Here is a 23,055-nt window from a genome sequence, read left to right as displayed (position 1 = left end):
CTCCTTGTGTTCTGATACTATCCATCTTTTCCTGTTGTGATTTGTGATATGGTACTGATTTCATTCCCCTCTCCCCAGCCAAAGGTGCGTCTTGAGCATTTTGCTATTATTCCTCCCACAAAGTCCCCAATCTCAGGGCTTCTGATGGAGGGCTCACATGGTACAGGAACTGCAGCATGGCATGTTTGACATACTGGAATGAGGGAGAGGCTGGAGCAGAGCACCCTTGCCACAGCATCAGTTCCTTTGGGAGGATCAGCATTGGCTCTACCATCCAGGTAGCTCTGGAGCATACTGCTCAATCCTGAAAGTGAGTGTGCTTTCTTCCATGGGGACACTATTACAGGTGGCAGCCTGGGAGGTAGTCCAACCCTCCTATGCCTAATATTGGGCTCTCTTGCTAACTCAGCCATGATTCACATGAAGAGGATGAGTAACGTCAGACCATTAAAGAATGGTGACACACAGGAGATGGTGTAATTTCACACTAGGTTTTAGAACCTTGAAAAAGTACAGTCCCATAGAGTAGTCAAGGACCAAAGAGAACACTGCATTTACATAAGGAGGACCCACTGCCTCTGGTTATTCCAGGTCTTGTGTCTTCAACATTTCTTCAAGGTTATGAACAAGGGGACTTTCAGATTTGAAAATCAGATCACCTACCTGTTCCAGCCCAAACACTCAAGACTCCCAATAAATTACTGACAACTTAGTAAGTCAATCAAATAGCATTGGGCACTTTACATATATTAACTGTGTCGGGCATATAGTAAGCATTCAACATATGGTACTTGATTAGTACTAATTTTCCTCAGGGGGGAAAAACTATTGGAATGTTTAATAGAGAGGGACAACAAAAAGACCAAGGAGCAAACATATTATAATTTTAACTGCAGGTTGGAATACAGTGCATCAGATGAGGCAAATACAATATTGTACTAGTTGTTTAAAAATCTGAACCTTAAAGGTTTTACATTCTAGTACTTAAATAAAACAAACATGAAAGAATTGCTTAGATAAGAAAACTACACTTCAAGTTGTTTTAGAAACAGTTCTGTGCTAGAAACATACAAAGGGAAATACTCTCTTGTGCTTCTTTAAGATCCAATGGAAATTTCTAGGGGTGCTGCAGGAACACAGCTGGGAGGACATGGCTTGACCAGGAACCAGATCTCCATTCCACCAGCCATCTGTACCAGGCTACCTGACCTCAGCAAGCAGCAGCCCTCATGGCTTCTCTGGTTCTGGTTTGATGATGTCAAAGCATCATCCAGTCCACCCTATGTTTAATAGTCCTGTTATTGCTAGGGAATTACACAGTATTTCTAGGGGAAATGGGTAAATGTTCCCAGTTTTAAAAGGTATATGAAGGAAAAATATTGTAGTTTATGTTATTTTTATTTTTTTTGGTATTGACTTTGAGACAGTGTTCTACAATATAGCCCAGCTGGTCTAGAACTCAATATATAGCCAAAACTGGCCATGAACTCACAGCAGTCCTATCTCAGGTATGGCAGTTTATCCATTTACAAATAAGGTTTTGTATACATGAGGAGAATAAATCAAAAGCTAATATCACTTAAACTATAGGTTAGAAACAAATCCCCCAGATGATAAAAATGGAGACTTGATCTTAGCTTATCAAACTTTGAATAAATGTCTCTGGTTATCTTATGGTTGGATAGTTTTCTGTAAGAATCCGAAGGTTCCAAGTTGAAAAATCATCTATTTTCTATGTATGAAGTTGTAGAAAACTCTTTAAGAATACATTTTGAAAATCTAGGTCAACGTGTAGGACTGCATGGCATCCAGTGATTTGACAATGACCAGAAGAAGATGTGATGCATCTGTGTTCAGGTGCTTCTCTCTGCAGCTTCAAACACATCTCCAACTCTGAAGGACCTTGTGACATGCAAAAATGGGCATGGCAGTGGGGATGGGGATGCTGGTACTGCACACAGAGGAGCTGATGGGAAATTCATTCCTAGAAGGACTGATGGAGTAGCAGAGCTCATTTGTTAACTGTGGAGAGAGGCCTAGATAGCCAAGGCTGGCTCTGAGAAAGGAAAATCAAGGAAGAGCATGCTATGCTTTCTAAACCAAAGCTTCAGCACATTGGTTGCTTTAAAGTATAGACAGGCAGCCATGTGAATAAACTGAGAAGAGATTGTGATAAATGAAGATGTGGTGTCCAGGTATCTAACAGGTGAAAGACTTGCTCTGACACCAGTGCTGGACATCTTAACAAGTGGTAGGATGCAAGGTCCAATGCCCAGAGTAATTCCCAAGACTTGATCCTTTAGAGAGCTGACATAGAGGGAGGCCAACACACACATAGAATTACTGCTTGAGTCCTCAGTTTACCTGCAACAAGGACAGAGGACAGAGCATTCAGTTTGCTATATCCTGAGGGAACCTGCTGCTACCTCTATCAAGGAATGAATGGGTTGTGCCACTTCAAAAGGCAAGTACGAGAATTAGAGGACAATATTACATTGCCACTGAGATGACACATCTGAAATCATAATTAAATGTACCACATGAAAGTCAGCATGAACTCTGTTGGGCAAGAATTTCTCATACATCACAGTTGAGCAGATGACTCCTGAGACAACTATTCTAACATAAAAAAGGACATAGGAAAATAAAGGTATGTTTCTCTTTAAAAAATACCTTGTATGTACACAGCAGTACATATTGTACCAATTGTACAGGAGGACTTCTTTCATGAAGATAACTGTAGAACAGGTGGCAGTGGTCCATTTGCCACACTAACATTTCATTTAAAGTTTTCAAATTGTGCCAAAAGGCTGAGAGCAGTGACATGGCTGGTGATGTGTTCTGTACATAACAGGTTGTTCCTAACAAAGGACTTAACTTGGAAAGAAGTGGTATGAGATTCTCTTAAGCTGAAATATTGCACTGTATTCAATCTAGTTTCTCCCAAGCTACCTGTATAAGACAAGGTAGTTCACAGGGTGACTGTGACATGTTACTCCTCTGTGAGACTACCCTCAAGAGTGTTACAAGCTGTTCACACAAAGGAAGTACTTGTTAACAATAGGAGCTGTCAGCTAGCCACACAAATGGTCTCTGGGCCTAATCCTAAGATGACAAGACAGAACCATATAGCATCAATGGCCAGGTCCTTGAGCTGCTAGAAGACAGTAGAGCAGTAGGATGGCCCAGGACACTGGCCTTGCCCATCAGACTGAGGTGTGCACAGGAGTGGCTGAGTGGGTAGGTGAAGAGCCCCTCTCAGAAGAAGATGAGATGGTTCGTGTGGCCACCTCCCGCTGCAGGTCCTCTACACGCTTCTGCAGCTCAGCCTTGACAGCCAGCAGCTCCTTGAGATTCTGGTGAATGGGCATCTGGCAGTGAAGAGAGACAAGGTTGTTAGCACACTGTTGTTGGAGCATGGTTTGCTCTAAACACAGCATTTCAGTAGCTAGGCTCATACCCTAATGGTTCTTTCACCACCCAGATGCCTATGTGTCTAGTCTCCTAGACCACTGACCAATCTTGCACCAAGTGTAAGTGATTGTCTTATAAGGTCAAGGTTTCTATTCCTGTGATAATACACAAGAACCAAAAATAACTTGTGGAGGAAAGGGTTTATTTCAGCTTACAACTCTCAGGTCACAGTCACTGAGGAAGCCAGAGCAGGAACTCAAAGCAGGGACCTGGAGGTAGGAGCTGAAGAAGAGGCCATGCAGGAATGCTACTTACTGGCTTGCTCTTCATGGCTTGCCCAGTCTGCTTTCTTATAGAACCCAGGACCGCCAGCCCATGGGTGGCACTGCCCTCCGACATCAATCATCAAGAAAAAAACACCATAGGCCAATCTTATGGAGGCATTTTCTCAACTGAGTGTCCCTTTTCCCAGATAACTCTAGTCTGTGTCACATTGACATAATATTAACTAACACAGTGATTCTGTCTCCACAAGTCGGAGCTTTTGATGGCTACCCAGGCTGTCCTGCAGATCCTGGGGACAAGCTAGGCATGAAGAGGCATTGGGGTAGGCAAGCCATCCTCACTCTTTATTCCCTTTGCTCTCAGGAAGGGGCAAACAGGTTCAAGTATAGCCAAGTCAACCAAGGCTACCATGTATAGACTCAGAGACAGGCAGCCTTTGGAGGAGTCACAAATGCAAGTAGCTTCTCCCAAGTTGCTGGACTAAGCTGTGTTCATGAGACCCCAGCTCCTTTATGCCTGTACTTGTGCATTTTTATAAATAGCTCCACTGGCTGCAGACACTTCTGTTAAGTCAGCACTTTCTTCAACATAGAGGTCCACATTTTCATCAACCAGAACAGGAGCTGGCAGAAAGCCCCTAGAGGGCAATGTCAGAACACAGGGGCTCTAGGGAGGCCAGTCCTTTGCTTCCCATTTAGTACTTTTTCACTGTTTCACCCTGATTATCTTTTCACCTGATGATGGTGGGGGAGCACAACAAAGAGATGAGACAGTCCTAGTATTTATATTCATCATGCTCAACTTTCTAAACTAACAGACATCTTCAGCACCTACTAGGAGCCCAGAGACTGGAGACACACCTTTTCCCTTATATACAAAAATGCCCTTATAGATTTCTCAGACTGGGGGTGATAGTGAGCAGCAAGTAAGGTCACCATCTGGGGACAAAGGAGGCATGGGGAGGGTCTGGAGAGCTCTATTTCCTTTCCCATTCATTGTACACACAGCAGCTATTGGACTTGGTCCTAGGCCTCAGGGACACAATATGGCTTACTACATAACATGCCTCAGTGGCTACTTCCTCAGGGCTAATAGTAATATCTTGAGCTTGGCCTCTAGGTCCCAGTCTGTCTCTCAAGCCTACCTTTCACCAGGTCCTGCTTCTACATCCTGAAACACTTGAAAGTACCATCCTGAGTGTTATTGGCAATTATCCCTCTTAAGTGGGATGGGAGAGACCCAGCAAGACTGACAGAAGGAGAAAGAGCAAAGGCAGCCAGGTGGCTCCAAACAACAGAAAGGTTAAAAAAAAAAAAAAAACAACCCTCCATTTTGGCAGGCTACAGAAAAAGAAAGAAATGCCATTAGCACATAGCAAAGGCTGGTTCCAGAGCCTATTGTGTACTGGGAAAATGCTCCATTTCTCCCTTAGGATCTCTGTGTTATTTGCCACACCCATGGGACCATTTATCCCAGTCATAGGTAGTAATACTTTTCAATCAAGCCTTCATCAGTAACCCACATGTAACCTTGGGTGCAAAACATACAGGGTCTGAGACCCATGGCTGCTCAGTGAACTGTTATCACCTTATAACTTCATGTAGCTTTTTGTATGTTTTCTCACAGGTGAGCTTCATTTTTAAGTATGTGCTGTGGGATGTTCTGTATGCTGTGAATGTGTTGCTCTGATTGGTTGATAAATAAAATACTGATTGGCTAGTAGCCAGGCAGGAAGTATAGGCAGGATAAGGAGACGAGGAGAATTCTGGGACGAGGAGGCTGAGTCAGGAGACTCCAGCCTGCAGTCCAGGGAGCAGCATGTAATGGCACAAGGTAAAGCCACAGAACACGTGGAAACATATAGATTAACAGAAATAGGCTGAGTTTAAGTGTAAGGGATAGTCCATAGTAAGCCTGAGCTTATGGCTGAGCAGTTAAAATTAATATAAGCCTGTGTGTCTGTATTTGGGACTAAGCAGCTGCAGGTTGTGGGTGAGAGAGATTTGTCCCAACCGCAGGGCCCAGGTGGGACACAAGAAAAGTTTTGGCTACAAATGGTGCCAAAACGTGGGACCTAAAACTTGAGAAAGCTTTTAAAAAAAAGATGTGGTGGTATTGTGTTCCCCAAAATACTGTGCACACTAATAAACTAATCTGGGGTCAAAGAACAGAACGGCCACTAGATACAAAGGCTAGAAAATGGTGGCACTCACACCTTTAATCCTAGCCTTCCAGAGGCAGAAATCCCTCTGGATCTCTGTGAGTTCAAGGCCACATTGGAAACAGCCAGGCATGGTGACACATGCCTTTAATCCCAGGAAGTGAGCCTTTAATCCCAGGGAGTGATGGCAGAAGACAGAAAGGTATATAAGGTGTGAAGACCAGGGACTAGAAGCTTTTGGCTGGTTAAGTTTTTAGGCTTTAGAGCATCGGTTCAGCTGATATTCATTCTGGATGAGGACTCAGAGGCTTCCAGTCTGAGGAAACAGGATCTGCTGAGGAATTGGCAAGGTGAGGTAGCTGTGGCTTGTTCTGCTTCTCTGATCTTCCAGCATTAACCCAATACCTGGCCTCAGATTTGATTTTATTAATAAGACCTTCTAACATTTCATGCTACAAAAAGATTCTAAAATGGAGCTAAAAACAGATTCCTACTTGTGTCTCTCAGGCAAGCCGTGAGCTACAGTATGGCGGGTTCACAGTGTGTGGGCTTGACCTGTGTACTGCTGTGTACCCATCACAGAACACAGAGGTGTCTCCAAGCCACACAGTATGCTACGTGCTGGATTTAGCTTTTGCTAGTACAGGGAAAAAAAGGTTTCTGGGCTACAACACTGCTGGATGGAGGCATGGACCCACTGCCTCCCAGAGTCAGCAGAGAGCATAGCTCTCAGAGTTGGAGGTGAAATTACCTCCACCATTTTGAAAAGCTGAAATGGGCAGAGTCAGCAGCCAAGGCTGCTGCTTCCATTCTAAAAACACAGTTTAGCAGTTTAAAATCTCTCCTGGTCAGAGAAGGATCACAGATTTACAATAAGTCAGATTAAGATAGAATAAGACTTTAAATGATTTACAATGTGTGCAAAAATGTACGTAGGCTTGGAAGGGAGAGGAAAAGGAATATAAACAGTTATATTAAAAAAATAGAAAGCTTTAAAAAATAAAGTCTTTAAAGAGAAAGTAAAAGTAATATAAAACATAAGCCATGTAAAGATGGAAATCACACATAGAGTCTGGATTACACTGTCTTTGGGATTTTTTTTACTACAAAAAGACATTTGATTGTAAAGGCTGCTCAGCTAAACCAATATGTATATTTTAAAGGAATCTTGACTTCAAAATTTGAATCTAAGTATATGTTGCTTTGGAAAGGAGGCTCTGCTTTTGTTTCCACAGAAAGAAAGAGGCTATGGATTTGTTCCAGGTTAAGATGGATCAGGTTTGACCAGCCAAGACCCCATGAAATGTCTCTGATGACACTATGGCCCAGATGATCCAATATCCAGAATGGTTTCAAGGCAACTGGTTCAGACAATGCAGCCTCACAGACTACTCCAGTCAGGACTTGACCATAATTCTTAATTTTCTCAGGGTCCCCATAAGAATATCAGCAGAAAGTAGCCTAGAAAATTATATCCACATTCCCAAAAGATGGACTATGGATGTTTGTCTTTGTTTAGGTTGTTGGTTACAAATTATTATTGGTCATAATCAATCTCTTTCTAAAAGAAGAAAGGAGGATATGATATGGAGATATAGGATATAGATCTGATAGGATAAAAGGATGGATTGTTGAACTTACTTTTAAAGAGCAACTTTTTAAAAATGTTTTATATTGGTATAGATTTTAGTTTATTGATACAAATTTTAAGTTAATTTTGTTATACTGTATGTATATTTCTACTCTTGTTTAAGGTATTATGTTTATGTAACTCATTTAAATTGTAATGGATAATTAAGAAATACAGATTAATAACTAGTCTTCTATGATAATCAAACTTATAGTCCTGTTAAGTTTTCTAGATATACATAGATATAATTCAATTAGGTAGATAATCTTCAAACACTTCAAAGACCTACAGAATATGGCATTTAAAATGTTTTAAAAACTTAGACTTTCTGGACAGTGAGACACATCTGCTCCAGGCAGCACCAATTTACTTTGGAGAGAAAGGTGGGCATCAAAGACACTCCATATGGAGTTTATTTTCTTCATGACAAAAATAGCCATTTGGGCAAGAAACTGTTCTTGCCTAGACTGCTTGACAAAATGTTGTATTGACTGGACATTCAGGACCCATAGGAAGGTGACCACTGAACTTTGCAAGACAAAATGGTCCTTCAGGTTCCTGCTTCACAGAAGAAACTGCCAGATATTCTATAGTACACAGAAAGAAGTGACTGAGAGACTCTAGGCCTGTGGGCTGAAGACGGATATTCCAATGTTACAGAGGAACTTTGGATGACTGTCCAGGCAGATAGCTGTCTCTGTCATTCTAGATGTTTGGAAGTTGCTTACAATGCTCTTCCTGTTTACTTAAGTAATATTATATTGTTCTAGGGTCTTTGATGTAGTTGAAGACTAGACAGTTACAATTATGATTTTCATTGGTTATGATGAAAGATAAATTAGATATGAAACTTTAGACTCACAAATATAGGATAGATAAAATATTTTCTTTAATTTTGCCAAATACAAGTAGACTAGATATTGTAACTGTAATTCTTGCTTGATAACTGTTTTGTTATATATAATTTTACTATGTTAAAGTTTAACCCTGCCTTTTTGATTAGACAGAAAAGGGGAGGTGCTGTGGGATGTTCTGTATGCTGTGAATATATGTGGCTCTGATTGGTTGATAAATAAAACACTGATTGGCCAGTAGCCAGGCAGGAAGTACAGGTGGGACAAGGAGATGAGGAGAATTCTGGGAAGAGGAAGGCTGAGTCAGGAGACACCAGCCTGCCGTCCAGAGAGCAGCATGTAATGGCACAAAGTAAAGCCACAGAACACGTGGTAACAGATAGATTAACATAAATTGGCTGAGTTTAAGTGTAAGAGCTAGTCAGTGGTAAGCCTGAGCTAATGGCCAAGCAGTTAAAATTAATATAAGCCTGTGTGTCTGTATTTGGGACCAAGCAGCTACGGGTCATGGGTAGGAGAGATTTGTCCCAACCTCAGGGCCCGGGTGGGACACAAGAAAACTTTCAGCTACAAGTATGCAAAGGCATGCCTGAAGGAATAGAAAACTATGAGGCTTAGCTACAGTATGGTTATATTAGAGAAAATGCCCAGGAAAAGGCCAGTCATGTCTGTCCCTTGGGAACTACCACGTATGAGACTGAAGCCAAGAGGGCCCTAAGAGGATACCCACTGTCGTACACCATACACATCCTTTGCTGGATGCTGACATGGAGGCCCTCAGTAGCCAATCTTGCTATTTCCTTATCTCAGAGACCTGATGTCCTATGTCCTTCCTTTATTCTGTACACTTTTCTCTATTTCAGTTGGCTCAGTGTCCTACCATTTTATATCCACACCATCTATCTGTATATTTCCCAGTCACAGCCTTCAGTGCACCCACCCTCCCATCCATCTGAATGCTGTCAGTGGAGAAGCAATCTTTCAGAACACATACCTGGCCTTGTCATACAAACGCCACCTGGCCCTCTGGAATTTGCTGACACCAAAGTTCTGCCTGCCACCCAAAACACTGTGTGCTCAGCACATTTAGGATGTGTTTGATATGTGTTTGCTGTATTTAGAGGAGAAATTTATGGCTCATAGATAGCCTTCTCAGTTCTCCCGTTTGTATAGCACTGTGTAGGGAAAACATAGAATGCTGCCTTCCCTGACCTGCCACTTTCCCAGGATGACATCATGGTGCTGGATACTACTTGGCACAGACATACTTATATGCCCCTATGAAGGCTCAGTGAGGTTCAGGACCTTGTTCTAGATCTGGCAGCAAATCACTGATAAAGATGGAATTTGACCCCAGTCAGAGGCATTTTATGACAACATGTACCAGGCAGCAAGATGCTGGGTGAGTTATGGTTTCTTTCTAACATTTTCTTTCACTCTTTGTGTAGGATTGTCATGAACATTAAGTGAAATTATATGCTCAGTCAAATGTAAGAGATGCAAGACAGCAGCAATGCTATGGCTCCTCATTGCCCTCACCATACTGAAACGTTTTCTTACCTTTATAAGAAACTGTCTGCATTTTGCATTTAGACAGACTCTCTTCCAGGCTATAGGTTTTATGAATGATTTGGTTCCTGGCACCCCTTTATCCCAGCAATGTGCAATGAAGATATGTTGCTAAGCACTAGCAGAAGAAATCTATATAGCCATGAGGATGCTTTCTACCTAGCTTCACCACCCTTCAAGTTTGCAACCTGCTAAGCACAGAATATGGGCAGAGGGCAACTCCTGCAGTCCCTAAGAAGCCACTCAGTTCCCAGAGTACACTGACTGGGTATTCCTCTAATATTAAACACATTCCTCCCACTCTACATGCCTAGTCATGAGTCATCAAGACAACTATTTGATAACATTTTCTAAGTAATATAAAGTGGTCAGTTTCCAACATGGTATAGCTCAACTTTTCTGTTGCTCAGTCAGGTGCCTAAGCATGACAGAAATATACAACAGGAGGAAGCTGCTGGAAGTGGAATACAAGCTTTGGCTCCTAAGCCACATGAGAAATCTGGGCAAGGGGAAGATATTAAGTAAAGGAGAACTATTAGGGCTGTGGAAGGGGGAAAGGGTGAATGGGTCAATGGGCAATGATAGCTTATTATAATCAAAGAACATTATGTTTGTGTATGGAAATGTCATAATGAAACCACTGTATGTACCTTTATATAACATAAATCAATAAAACAGTAACAGATTTTTCATAAATTTGATTCTACTTACTGAAAAAGAGGTGTTCATTGGATCCTGAAATAGCACAGTACAAAAATACTGATAAGGTCAGAAAGACAAGTAATTCTGGATTCCAGTGAAGCACAGCCATGCCCTTTGTACTTACATTTCTGTGGGGCTCTCAGGAGTCACTAGCACTGGAAGAGGAAAAGGGGCAGTAGAGGAGTAGGCCATGGAGAACATAGGGCCTGGACCTAGAGCCTGGCATTGTGAGGATGACAAATGCTGGTCTCAGTACTGACCACATAGTTCTAGAGAATATTTCTGAGGTCCCAAGGATGGTAGGGTAACTCAGAATGTAGAGGAAGAAAGTTCTAGCCATGTGAAACAAATGGAATGTAACAGGAAAGCATCAGAAAATGAGGTACATGCGATCAGCCTGGGCTGCAGTGTCAGACAACAGAAGATCTGGGAAAGAGATATGTACATGTCTGAATCTGAAGCCCACAGCTGAGTCTAAAACTGAGTACACTGTCTAGGTAAGAGTTAGTAAAGTGCTGGTACTGCCAGGAGTTCCATCCTGGGCAAATACAAAGAATAAGGAGTACTTTGTACTTTCCCCTAGCTACTGGGGCTTAGGGAAGAAATGGAGATTGTGAAGACACCAGGTGAGAAGGATAGATGACGAGGAGGGCAAGTTTCTGGTCCTTGGCTGTTGAAATATGTGATGTTAAAGAAAAACAGCATGCTCCTCTTGGCTGTCTTTTAAACCTCCAGAGTATTAAACTCAAGAAAAGACAAAAATCTCAAGAGAAGGCTGCCTCCATCTAGATCCCACCAGGCCTGGCTACCTAAGTGGAGAAGATTAAGGGTGGGGAGAAAGGCTGGGTCAAAACCCTGATATAGCTAATCAGGTGAGCACTCCAGGAGTTCTATCTGGCAGTACTTCATGTGCATTAAGAGCTCAGCCACTGAACAGAACAGGTGGGATGTGGTGATATTTTACTTGTATGTTAATAAATAAAGCTTGCCTGGAGATCAGGGGGGAAAAGACCAGCCATTTTAAGTAAACAAGAAGTCAAGCAGAACACACCCTTAATCCCTTAGCAGGCAGAATCTCTGTGTTTTGAAGGCCACACTAGGGAACAGAGCCAAGCATGGTGACACATGGCTTTAATCCTAGTACCAACCATAGAGGTCTGGAAGGCTGTACAGACACACAGAAAGTGACACAGCTATGTAGGAAGAGGAACTGAAGTAGCTATGCTAAGAGAGCCAAAGAGAGGGCAGAAAAGCAAGGCATATAAAGGCATGGACAGACAGGAAGTAACATGCATTTGGAAGCTGCAGAGTTGATGAAGTAAAGTTGGCTGGTGGCTTTCCTTATTTCTCTGATCTAAGGCTTTCACTTCTATATTAGACTCCATGTTTTTTATTTAATAAGACCATTTAGAAATTCATCTACATTTTGGCACCCAGTGTGGGGCAGAAATTCACAAAAAAGCCACTTGCCTGTGGCCTTGCAGGCCCCAGCTCTGCTGGAGCTGAATGCTGTACATGGCCAGACTTCTTGTGGGCTTACAGAGCCCCTAGCTCAGGCCCAGTTGCATGTCTCAGGCCAGAGAATGTGGCCAGAATTTCTTTAGATTTTTTTTTCTCCTGGTGGGCAGTAGGTGCTCGCGCTCGCTCTCTCTCTCTCTCTCTCTCTCTCTCTCTCTCTCTCTCTCTCTCTCTCTCTTTCTTTCTGGATTCCCATTTTGGACCGCCAATACACTAGGTAGCTGCTTTGAAATTCTCTCAGATTTCTACTGTTCTACACAGTCAACAGAATTGGTAAGTCAATTAAGATAGCTTAAAGGGTGAAATTAGTTAAAAGAGAATTTTTTCCCACATTAAAAAAATGGGAAACATTTTTACCATGGAAGAAACTCAGTCTCTGTTTGATAACACATTGGGCAGCCTGAAAATGGAACAATTAAATGAGAAGATAATTAATGTTGATGGGATGTACATAACATCAATTATTAATATTATTTGTTTGATCATTTTTATTTTAGCATTTAAAAGGTTGGTCAATTTAAGTGCCAAGATAAAAGCTTTAGAAAAACCTGTTAAAATGAATCATAGAGAAATTCAGACCAAACAGCAGAATTTAAAGGTGAACCTAACTCAGAATTGAGTTTAGAAAACCTGTTACAATCACTTATAGAGAAATTCAGACTCAGACAGAAGAATTTAAAGGTGAACTTAGCTCAGGACTGAATTATACAGTTACAGAGAATCAGCCTCAGGTTACCAGACAAGACTTTAATCTACCCGGTATGCTTACAGGAACTGCCAGATGCTTGTGTTCAAACAAACTGGACCCCAATGGCAATGTTAGATTTAAGTATCAAATGGTATGCATTCTCTATTTGGAAAGCAGATGTTAAACCCGTGGTCAACTTATATTAGAATTATACCTCAGTACTGGAAAGAATTAGTTGCAGTGGTGCTAGAGGCCAGTCCACATTTACAGAGGAAAACTTGGTTTAAAGAGGAAACTAAAACTATAGAACAGGGACGTAGGACTAGACATGTGGAAATTTCCCAGGATCAGCTTCTTGGAGAAAACGAATATGCTGATATACAAAGACAATGTGTATATGATAACCAAACTTTAATTCTATGCCACATGGCAGCCATGAATGCATGGGACAGAATTGAGGAAGTTGAAAAGAAAATTGAATCACTTACAAAAGTTATACAGGGCCCTAGAGAATCAAGGATTCAAGGATTTCTTACAAAGGCTGTCTTCAGCAGTAAATAGAATGATACTAAATTCAGAAGCTAGATAGACAATAATTAAATCTTTGGCTTTTGAGAATGCAAATGCAGCATGCAAAAGAATAATCAGGCCATTAAAGGCACAATCAGCACCCTTGGAGAACTGGATCAAGGATACAATTAATATTGAGTCTCATGACCATGATACGTGGATAGGAAAGGTTATATCAAAAGCTTTGAGGAAAAATAATGTCAGATGTTTTAGTTGTGGTAAACAAGGTCATTTGAAAAGGGACTGTAAACAGGTCATTCCTAGAAACAATGTTTCTTCAAGAAACAATGGCAATGGAATGCCCCCTTCCTTCTGGAGTATGCAGAAGGTGCGGTAAGGGAAAACACTGGACAAACAAATGTAGATCAACAAGGGACAGACAAGGTAATCCTTTGCCTCTGTCCTCGGGAAACTCCCAGAGGGGCCTCAGGCAGGCCCCCATAGCAAATTCAGTTCAGAAATTTTCTGCCATCATAGATAAAAAACCCTTCTCAGAGCAATTAAATAACCAAATGTCTATTGGAATAAACCAGGCTGCTTGGGGTAACAGAACAGCTATAGTACAGAGAACAGGAAATTCAGGAGAAATCATAAAGCAATTTTTTGGCAAACTTCTATAAATGAACAAACACCAAAATTTATTTTACCCTCTAAGCATTCTCCTACAGGAATTTTAATGCAGAGGGAAGATATTATAGTGGAATGGATATTTCTACCAAGTAAACAGAGTAAAAAATTAAAAACTTATGTGGAAAAGATCTCTGGCTTGATTTTAAAGGAAAACTGAGACTTTATCAATTAGCAGGAATAGACCCAGCAGAAATTGTTGTACCTTTAACTAAAGACGAAATTGACAAACAATGAAGAGAAAGTGAACCTTGGCAAAGAGCTTGTAGTAATTTTTTGGGAGAGATTAACAGCAAATATCCCAAAAGTGATAGAATTGAACTTATAAAGAGAGCTGATTGGATTCTGCCTCAAATTGTTTGGGAAACACCCATATGTGGAGCACCTGCATTTTGTACAGATGTAAACAAACAAGGAAAGGCAGCTTACAAGTCAGAAAATTTAACTGAAATGGTTCAAAGTCATAATAATTCAGTTCAAAAATCGGAACTGTATGCTATTCTGTTGGTATTAATGGATTTTTCAGACCCTCTCAACATAGTTACTGACTCTCATTATGCTGAAAGAGTGGTATTACATATTGAGACTGCAGAATTTATCCCTGATGCATCAGAATAACTTCACTATTTATTCAGTTACAAGTTATAATCAGGAATATGAAGCATCCCTTATATATAACTCATATCTGATCCCATACTGGTCTGCCAGGACCGCTAGTACAAGGTAATGACAAGATCGATAAACTATTGATAGGAAATGTGCTGGAGGCCTCAGAATTTCATTAAAAAAATCATGTCAATAGTAACAGTTTAAAAAAAAGATTTTTCCATAACCTGGCAACAAGACAATAAAATTGTAAGGAAATGTCGTACTTTTTTACAATCAGACACCATTACCAGCAGGATGTAACCCAAAGGGTACTCAGAGGCATGAAATCTGGCAGATGGACATGGTCCACTTTGCAGAATTTGGAAAACTGAAATATGTACACCACACTATTGATACGTATTCAGGATTTCAATGGGCAACTGCTTTGAGTTCTGAAAAAGCTGATTCTGTAATCACTCATTTGCTAAAAGTTATGGTCATCATGGGTATACCTGCACAAATTAAAACTGACAATGCTCCAGCATATGTCTCTGGTAAAATGAAACAGTTTTCTGCTTATTACAATATAAAGCATATTATAGGTATATCACATAATCTTATAGGCCAAATCGAACTCTAAAGGATATGCTAAATAAACAGAAAGGGGTAACAAAACCCCCCGGAAATAGATTACATAATGCTCTACTAACTTCAAATTTTCTCAATGCTAATAAAGGAACAACAGCTGTGGAGAGACATTAGACAATAGACAAAAACTACAGAATTAAGTCAACCTATATACTTTAAAGATGTGCTGACCTCAGAATGGAAACCAGGATATATGTTACGTTGTGGATGAGCTTTTGCTTCTGTTTCTACAGGAGAAGATAAGCTATAGATACCATCAAAATTGATAAAGGTTTGATTTGAACAAGGGAGACATCTTAATTGGAAGAGGTGATAGTTCATCAACCAGCATGACCATTCAATTTAAACTAACTTATACCACTAACAAATGCTTCTCATTTAATCAGCTATAACTTGCCAAAAGGGAACCTCCACAAAGTTAGTCTTGGGGTAAGGTTTTTGTTTTTCTCTTTTATGAGAATGAAGGCTGATATATCTGCAGAACACTGGACAAATGAGACATCTGAAGAAAAAGGGAAAATCTTCCAGAAAAAAAATGTCCCAAGAAAAAGAATAAATTGACCTATTGGTATATCACACATAAAATTTCATAAATCTTCCTAAATGTTTGCTTCTGCTCTTCTCTACAGACACTTAACATAAATGGTGTTTTTGTAGTCCCAGTTCAATTAAAATTTTTAGCTGGCTTTGGAGTTGGAGAATGGCTCTCTCCTTTTCTGAACCAAAGCTTGATAAAAGGAAAATGCGAAATTTCTGTATCATATCAGAAGAAAGAGCCATCTGATATGAGACAGAAGAAAACCAATAAATTTAGGGACTATTCTATTGCCACCAATCTCAATTCTTTAGTTCTATTTTGATTCTTTAAATTTTTCTTAAGGTATGAATTTTCATCAAAATTTATAGAATTAAAATATATATATATATATATATATATATATATATATATATATATATATATATTAAACTTTCATTATGATATTAATGGTCATATAGAGTACTAACTAATTCTAGAAAAGAGGCTTCATTTAGCTTCCTGTACATGGTTTTGTGTTGGAGTCTCTATCAGTTTCTTCAGGGAATCATGACTAGGCCTAATAGCAAATTTGAAGTCTCCAGAAGGATGATGGGGCCCCACAATGATGATTCCACATGAAAAATAATAATACCACTAAGCTGACAAACATCACCCAAAGATCAGCTTTGGACTACAAACTGCTCAGAACAATTTTGATATGGCTACCAGAGATGATCCAGCTTCACAGACTAGTTAAACAAGGACTTGAGATAAGCCCTGCACTTTGGCATTATGCATAGAATGGACAACAAATGATACAGCTACCTCTCCCAGAACTTGAAAATTAACCCCAAATTTTTCTTTTCAAGATCCCCTAATGATGCCTTTGCCCACAAGCAGCAGGAAGCAATTTTAAGAACACGATGTCCATATTCCCAAGAGGTGGGGCGGGTGGTTTTTGGTCTTTCAATGGGGTTTTGGCTTGGAATAATTGCCATTGTTTAGGATGGTTGGTTACAAGTTGTTATTGTTAATGGTCAGGAGAGAGGCTAAACAAAGGAGATTAGATTTAAGGTTCTTGTTAGGAAAAAAAGAAAAAAGTAATGTAAAGAAAAGAGAAGAGGAGAAAAGAAAAGAATATGAAGATATAGATAAGAGGTAGACTACTGAATCTACTCTGAAAAAAAGATATAGAAATTATAGAATAAAGGGTAGATTATTGAATCTACTCAAAAAGAAAAAAGAGAGGATATAGATATAGATAAAAAAGGTAGATTATTGAATCTACTTTTAAAAGACAAGTACTAGTTTTAAATATTTTACATTGGATTGGATTTTTATATATTGTATACAAATTATATCTATTGATACAAATTTGAGATTGATATTGTTAAAAATGCTGTACATATATTTCTACTTGTTCAGTATATTGTACCTATATAATTCATTTCACAACGTAATGCAATTTGCTAATCTTTGAATGTTATTATTATCAACTATTAGGATATAAAGAAATGCAGGTTAGAAGTTACATATTACAATCTAACTTGTGGTCATATTAAGTATGTTTTCAAGGTCAAGCAGAGATATATTTTAGATAGACAGGTCATCTTCAAACCCTTCAGAGATCTACAGAATATGGCATTTAAAATGTTTTAATAATATAGATTTTTTTCTTTTTTTATGACTATGAGACATGTCTGCTCCTGGCAGCACCAATCTACTTCAGGGAAGATATGGGCATTGATAAAACTGAATATGGAGTTAACTTTCATTGTGACAAAAGTTAGCCACTGGGCAACAAACTGCCCTCGTATCGACTACTGACAGTATGCTATCCAAATTTGACAAACAGGACACAAAACAAAGGACTACCAATCCTTGCCAAGACAAGTGTGGTTGTAGCTTTGGCAACAGGCATTCTGAGGCCAGGACAATATGACACCATTGCTGAAGTGACTTTTACAATCCAGAAAAGGTACAGTGCCCCTTTCTTTGAAGGCAGCTGAACAGGCAGTAGACCACTGGCATCTGGCATGCAGTGGAACAGTACCTGAAACAGTTATTCTTAAAAGAGTAACTAGGCTGATGGAGTCTAACCTCTCAATGGTAGACTGGCATTTAATAAAAGAGTTGAAGCCACCCACAAGCCAATAAGAATGGGCAGCCAAATCCCAAAAACATCAGCAATTTCCAGAATTTAAAATGCTGAATCATGATAGGACACTAGTGGAATTCAAGTTTATCTGGTACATGGAATTTTCACACCCAATGTGAGGTTAAACTGTAGACCTTGTGTACATCCTGTTTCACAAATGAGTCTGTCAGATATGCTAAGACTTTAGGCTGAAGGCAATGCCCCAACATTGCAGAGAAACCTTGGGTGACTGTCCAGGCAGCTGGCTGTTTCTGTCAAGTCACATTTTTTTTGGAAGTTGCTTGTTTGTACTTCCTGTTTTACTAGGTAATATTATTTCCTTTTTGGGTCTCTGAGGGAGTTGAAGATTAGATAGTTGTAATAACAATTTTACTGGTTAAGAAATTCAGAAAAGAAACTCACTAAGGAGGTTTCAAGTGTATAAGTTTGAAAGACATTATAAGATAGTTTTCTGTTAGTAATACAAGATAGGATAGAAAGTGAATTAGGTACATTTTGGACTCACCAAAATAGGATAGATAATGGAATATTTTCTCTGAATTTCTCAATGCAAATGGAGTAGACAATGTTGATGTATTTATTGCTTGTATATATTGATTATAGTTATTGTACTTATTTTATATAGTTTCTCTTATATTAGTTATAACTTTTTTTCTTTTTTTCTTTTTATTAGAAGGGAGAAATATGGTGATATTTTATTTGTGCTGAAATGTGGTGATATTTTATTTGTATGGTAATAAATAAAGCTTGTCTGGAGATCAGGGGAAAAGGCCAGCCATTTTAAGTAAACAAGAAGTCAGGCAGCACACACCCTTAATCCCTTAGCAGGCAGAATCTCTGTGTTTTGAAGGCCACACTAGGGAACAGAGCCAAGTATGATGACACATGCCTTTAATCCTAGTACCAACCATAGCAGTCTTGAGGCCTGTACAGATAGACAGAAAGTGACAGAGCTGTATAGGAAGAGGAAGAGAGGTAGCTGGGCTAAGATAACCAATGAGAGGGCAGAACAGCAAGGCAAAAAAGGTGTGGTAGAAAGGAAGTAACATGCATTTGGGAGATGCAGAGTTGGTGAGGTAAGGTTGGCTGGTGGCTTTCCCTACTTCTCTGATCTAAGGCTTTCACCCCTATATTTGACTCCATGAGTTTTATTTAATAAGACAATTTAGAATTTTGTCTACAGTGAGAGGCTTGGTTGACTGGCCTCTATTGGGCACTGTACCTTTTTTTTTCAATTTCAAAAAATGTTACTTTATTGTGAAATAATGTAGCTGGGTGGGGAAACTTACTCCTTTTTCAAGCTGTACCTGATCTACAACTCATCACACACCCTCTTTCTATTACATTCTAAGTGAACCTCAGAGCATTTTTCACAGGCCTTCACTGCCTCCATATCTACACTAGCGAAGGGAGGTACTGTGCCACCCATAATACCTCCCTGCAATTTATAAGATCCATAACCAAACAGAGCAAGAGATGATACTTTCTACCATTTTGCTAGTATAAGGCAGACATGTAAGTGTTTGAACTCTAACTCAGCAAGTGGTATCAGGGTTGGTATGTGAGGAACCTCCTGGAATGGGAACACAAAAGATGGAACCTTGAATTCTATGGGCAAAAGACATTCAATATGTCGGTATCTACTATATACACATTTTTATAACACTAACTTTATTTTGAAAGAAAGACATACTCTTATGAAAAGAAGAACAGAAAATTACCTGTGGTCTCATCCGTGGATTCCATCGTACGTAATAATTTACCCACAATTCCAAGTGACTCATACTAGCAACAGGATATAATACATGGTTCTCATAATTAACAAAGAAGGGATTTGAAAATTCATCTAGCTGGCTATTGACATAAGACCATAAAGATATAGTCTTTGTATATATATCCTAAAAAAGAAAAGAGCAGTACATTGAAATAAGTTCTTCTCCATAGCCTCAAGGATTAATATTTCATGAAGGGAAGAATTTAGATAATGAAGTGAATTCAAACACTGAAAAATCTATGCACATTCACTAAGGTCCACCCCTCAAGCTATGCACAGCCTCGTGCTACATATGACATTTGAGCTGTCCCAGGAAAACATGGTGTTGAAGTTAGGCAATATATGGTAACTGTATCTGTAAGAAGGTGGAATAAGAACTTTCTAGCTTCTACAGGATAAGCAGGATCATCAGTAACAAATAGATGTTTTATTCTGGATTGATTGATGTTTATTTTTGTGACTCTTCATATTCAGAAATGTGAGTCAAATTTGGATTTAGCATCCCCTGCAATGGCATGGCTATCTGCAGGAAAACACCATGGTGGCAGGTTGGAAAAGCTTTATATTTCCATCACGTTATATCTCCCTTTCAATTTTACAGTATATACTTTAGAAATGTTGTAACAATTCGATTTGTTCATCTGAATAAAAACAACCAAATGTGTGGTTACAGTGGGGCAGATAACCATTAAACAATGGATTAAAAGTTGAAAAAGTCACATGAATAAAAAGTAAAACCAAGTAAATGTTCTACCATTCTGGAGCTCATGGGACTGCCTACTCTCTATGAGGTATATTTTTCACAGGAACTATAAACCTACAGGATTCTCATAGAATTATGACTACTTCATTATTTATATATGTTATTTATAAAAGAAACATTACTAACAATTCAAAGGATCCAGAGTGGCCAAAGTAATCTTGAAAAAGGAAGATGTGGGAAGACTCATGATTTCTATAATAATAAATAACACTGTTGCTAGTATAAAAACAGACATACAGGTCAATGAAACAGATAGAGTACAGAAATTAATTCATGCAACATTTACAGTCAACTGATTTTTTGTTTTGTTTTGTTTTTTGAGACAGGGTTTCTCTGAGTAGCCCTGACTGTCCTAGAACTCATTCTGGTAGGCCAGGCTAGCCTTGAACTCAGAGATTCACCTGCCTCTTCCTTCCAAGTTTTGGGATTAAAGGCATGCATTACCATGCACAGCTTCATTCAACTGATTTTCAACAAGGATAACTCAATTCCATGGGGGGAAAAACAGTCTTTTCAAGAAACAGTACTGTGACAACTAGACAGCCAACATAAAGGAATAGAGTTGGAATTTTTGTGTATGCTATGCACAAATAATAACTTTTAGTGGATCATAGACCTAAATGTAAGAGCTAAAACTATAACATTTTCAGAAGAAAAACAGGATCAAATCTTGGTGGCCTTGGCTTGAGCAATGTTGTCTTAGCTGTGATAACAAAAGAACAAACAACACAAAAAAATCAGATGTCATCAAAGTTAAACACTTTTGTGCTTCAAAGTATACTATGAAGACAGTGGAAAACCCCACAGATGAGAGAAAAACATTCATAAATCATATAAAAGTGACTTGTATATAAAAATGTATAAAGAACTGACAAGCCAAGATTTTTTTAAGACAAATAACCTAATTGAAAAATGGGCAAAGAACTGAAGAGATATTTCCCACAGAAAACAAATAAATGTCAAATGAGCACATGAGAAGATGCCCAACATCATTTATCATTAGGGAAATGTAAACAAAAAACTACATCACACTATCTACTAGTATGGTTATTTTTTTGAAAAGAAAGATAGTAAGTATCAGCAAATGTGGGGAGACTAAAACTTGTAGAATATTTTTACTAAGGATGCAAATTGGTGCAATTGCTTTGGAAAATAATGGGGGTTCTACAAAAGGACAATCAGAGTCACTGCATGATCCAGCAACTCCATTCTTAGGCACATACCTGAGAGAAAAGACAGCATAGAAATGGAATTTGTACATGAATGCTTATAGCAACATTATTCAAAAGAGCCACAAAAAGAAAAAAAAATTGAAATATCTATCAACTGATGAATGGACACACAAAATGTGCTCTATTCACATAAAGTAATATTGCTTAACCATAAAAAGGAATATGCTGGCATCCGAATGAAACTTGAAATTTTTATACTAGGTAAAGAAGGTCACTCCCAAATATGTACCTATTGTATGAGTCCATTTATAGGAAATGTCCAGAATAGACAAGTTAGTGGTTTCTAGGTGCTGGGTGGATGGGAAATAACTGGTAATAGAAATATTTATGAAATTAAATATCAGATTGTACTGAACTGTATACTTCAGATGAGTAAATTTTGTGTTTTGTAATCTATGTTGAGTTCTTTTCAAAGAAATGAAAAATAAATCTTGTACTCCCTATTTTATAAAAATTGGTAAAGATACAGTTCATAGATTTCATTCTGCAGTTGTGGGTTTCCTTTGTTTTATTTTAAACATCTTTATTGATATTTGGTTCACATGCCATTATATTTACTATTTAATGCCCCCTTTTTAAAATTAAGAAGTTAACAGAAGGGCTAGAAAGATGGCTCAGCTGTTAAAAACACTTGCCACTCTAAGAGAGGACCTGGAGGTTTGGTTCCATGCACCCACATGGTGGCTTATCCTGTCTAGAACTCTAGCTCTAGGGAATCTGATGCTCTTTTCTGGCTCCCTAGGGCACCATACTTATACATATAAAATAAAAATAAATTAAAATCTTTTTTAAACAGTTAACAGGGTTCTATCAAACTGAGCTATGGAAGTATGGATTTTGTCCTACACCTTAGAGAGCTGTGGGCTTGTTGAGTTCCTGCTTCTACAAGTATTAAACACCTATGCTCAGACTGCCAAAACCTTGGAAAAGCATCTAGGGCATCTCTCCTACTACTCTGCACCATTTCCAAGCAGCAGTAGGATCAGGAGCCAAGTCCTCACTCCATTCAGGCCCCCTTCTGGTAGACCTTACTAGGACAGGTGCCTGAGGAATAGGGGAAGTAAATATACTTACCTCTTTGATGCGCTGTTGTTCACAGTTACACAAGAAGGTTCCAAAAAGACAGCTATAGAGGTGATCCAAAATTGTAATCAAGAATAATTCATTAAACTCAAATGCTGAAGGGAACTTAAATGAAGAGAAAAAAATAAAGTTTAGTCTTGAAGTTTGATTTCTAAAACAAAATCATATTACTTATTTGTGAAAGAAAGAGATGGACTACAATATGGTATATGGCCAGATTAAATAGCAAACGGTACATGCAAAATTAACTAATTGAGAATTTCAAGTCTGAGCT

The 23,055-nt window shown here is 39.0% G+C and overlaps 1 protein-coding gene across 2 annotated transcripts in view; it reads right to left on the bottom strand.

Annotated features, from left to right (window-relative positions):
• Window positions 1-860: 860 nt before the first annotated feature.
• Mtmr1 (myotubularin related protein 1) overlaps window positions 861-23,055 on the bottom strand; it is an 89,944-nt gene continuing 67,749 nt past the window's right edge. For both annotated transcript variants that reach the window (XM_059250256.1, XM_059250257.1), the window contains 3 exons: window positions 22,773-22,886; window positions 19,651-19,827; window positions 861-3,371 (listed from right to left, as the gene is read on the bottom strand). In XM_059250256.1, coding sequence (XP_059106239.1) covers window positions 3,207-3,371; window positions 19,651-19,827; window positions 22,773-22,886 — 456 coding nt within the window. In that variant the 3' untranslated portion in view covers window positions 861-3,206. The remainder of the gene's footprint in view (window positions 3,372-19,650; window positions 19,828-22,772; window positions 22,887-23,055) is intronic.

The sequence above is a fragment of the Peromyscus eremicus genome, chromosome X, assembly GCF_949786415.1.
Source record: "Peromyscus eremicus chromosome X, PerEre_H2_v1, whole genome shotgun sequence".
NCBI classification, from domain to species: domain Eukaryota; kingdom Metazoa; phylum Chordata; class Mammalia; order Rodentia; family Cricetidae; genus Peromyscus; species Peromyscus eremicus.
The sequence above is the reverse complement of the archived record's forward strand: the minus strand, read 5'-3'. Positions and strand labels throughout refer to the sequence as shown.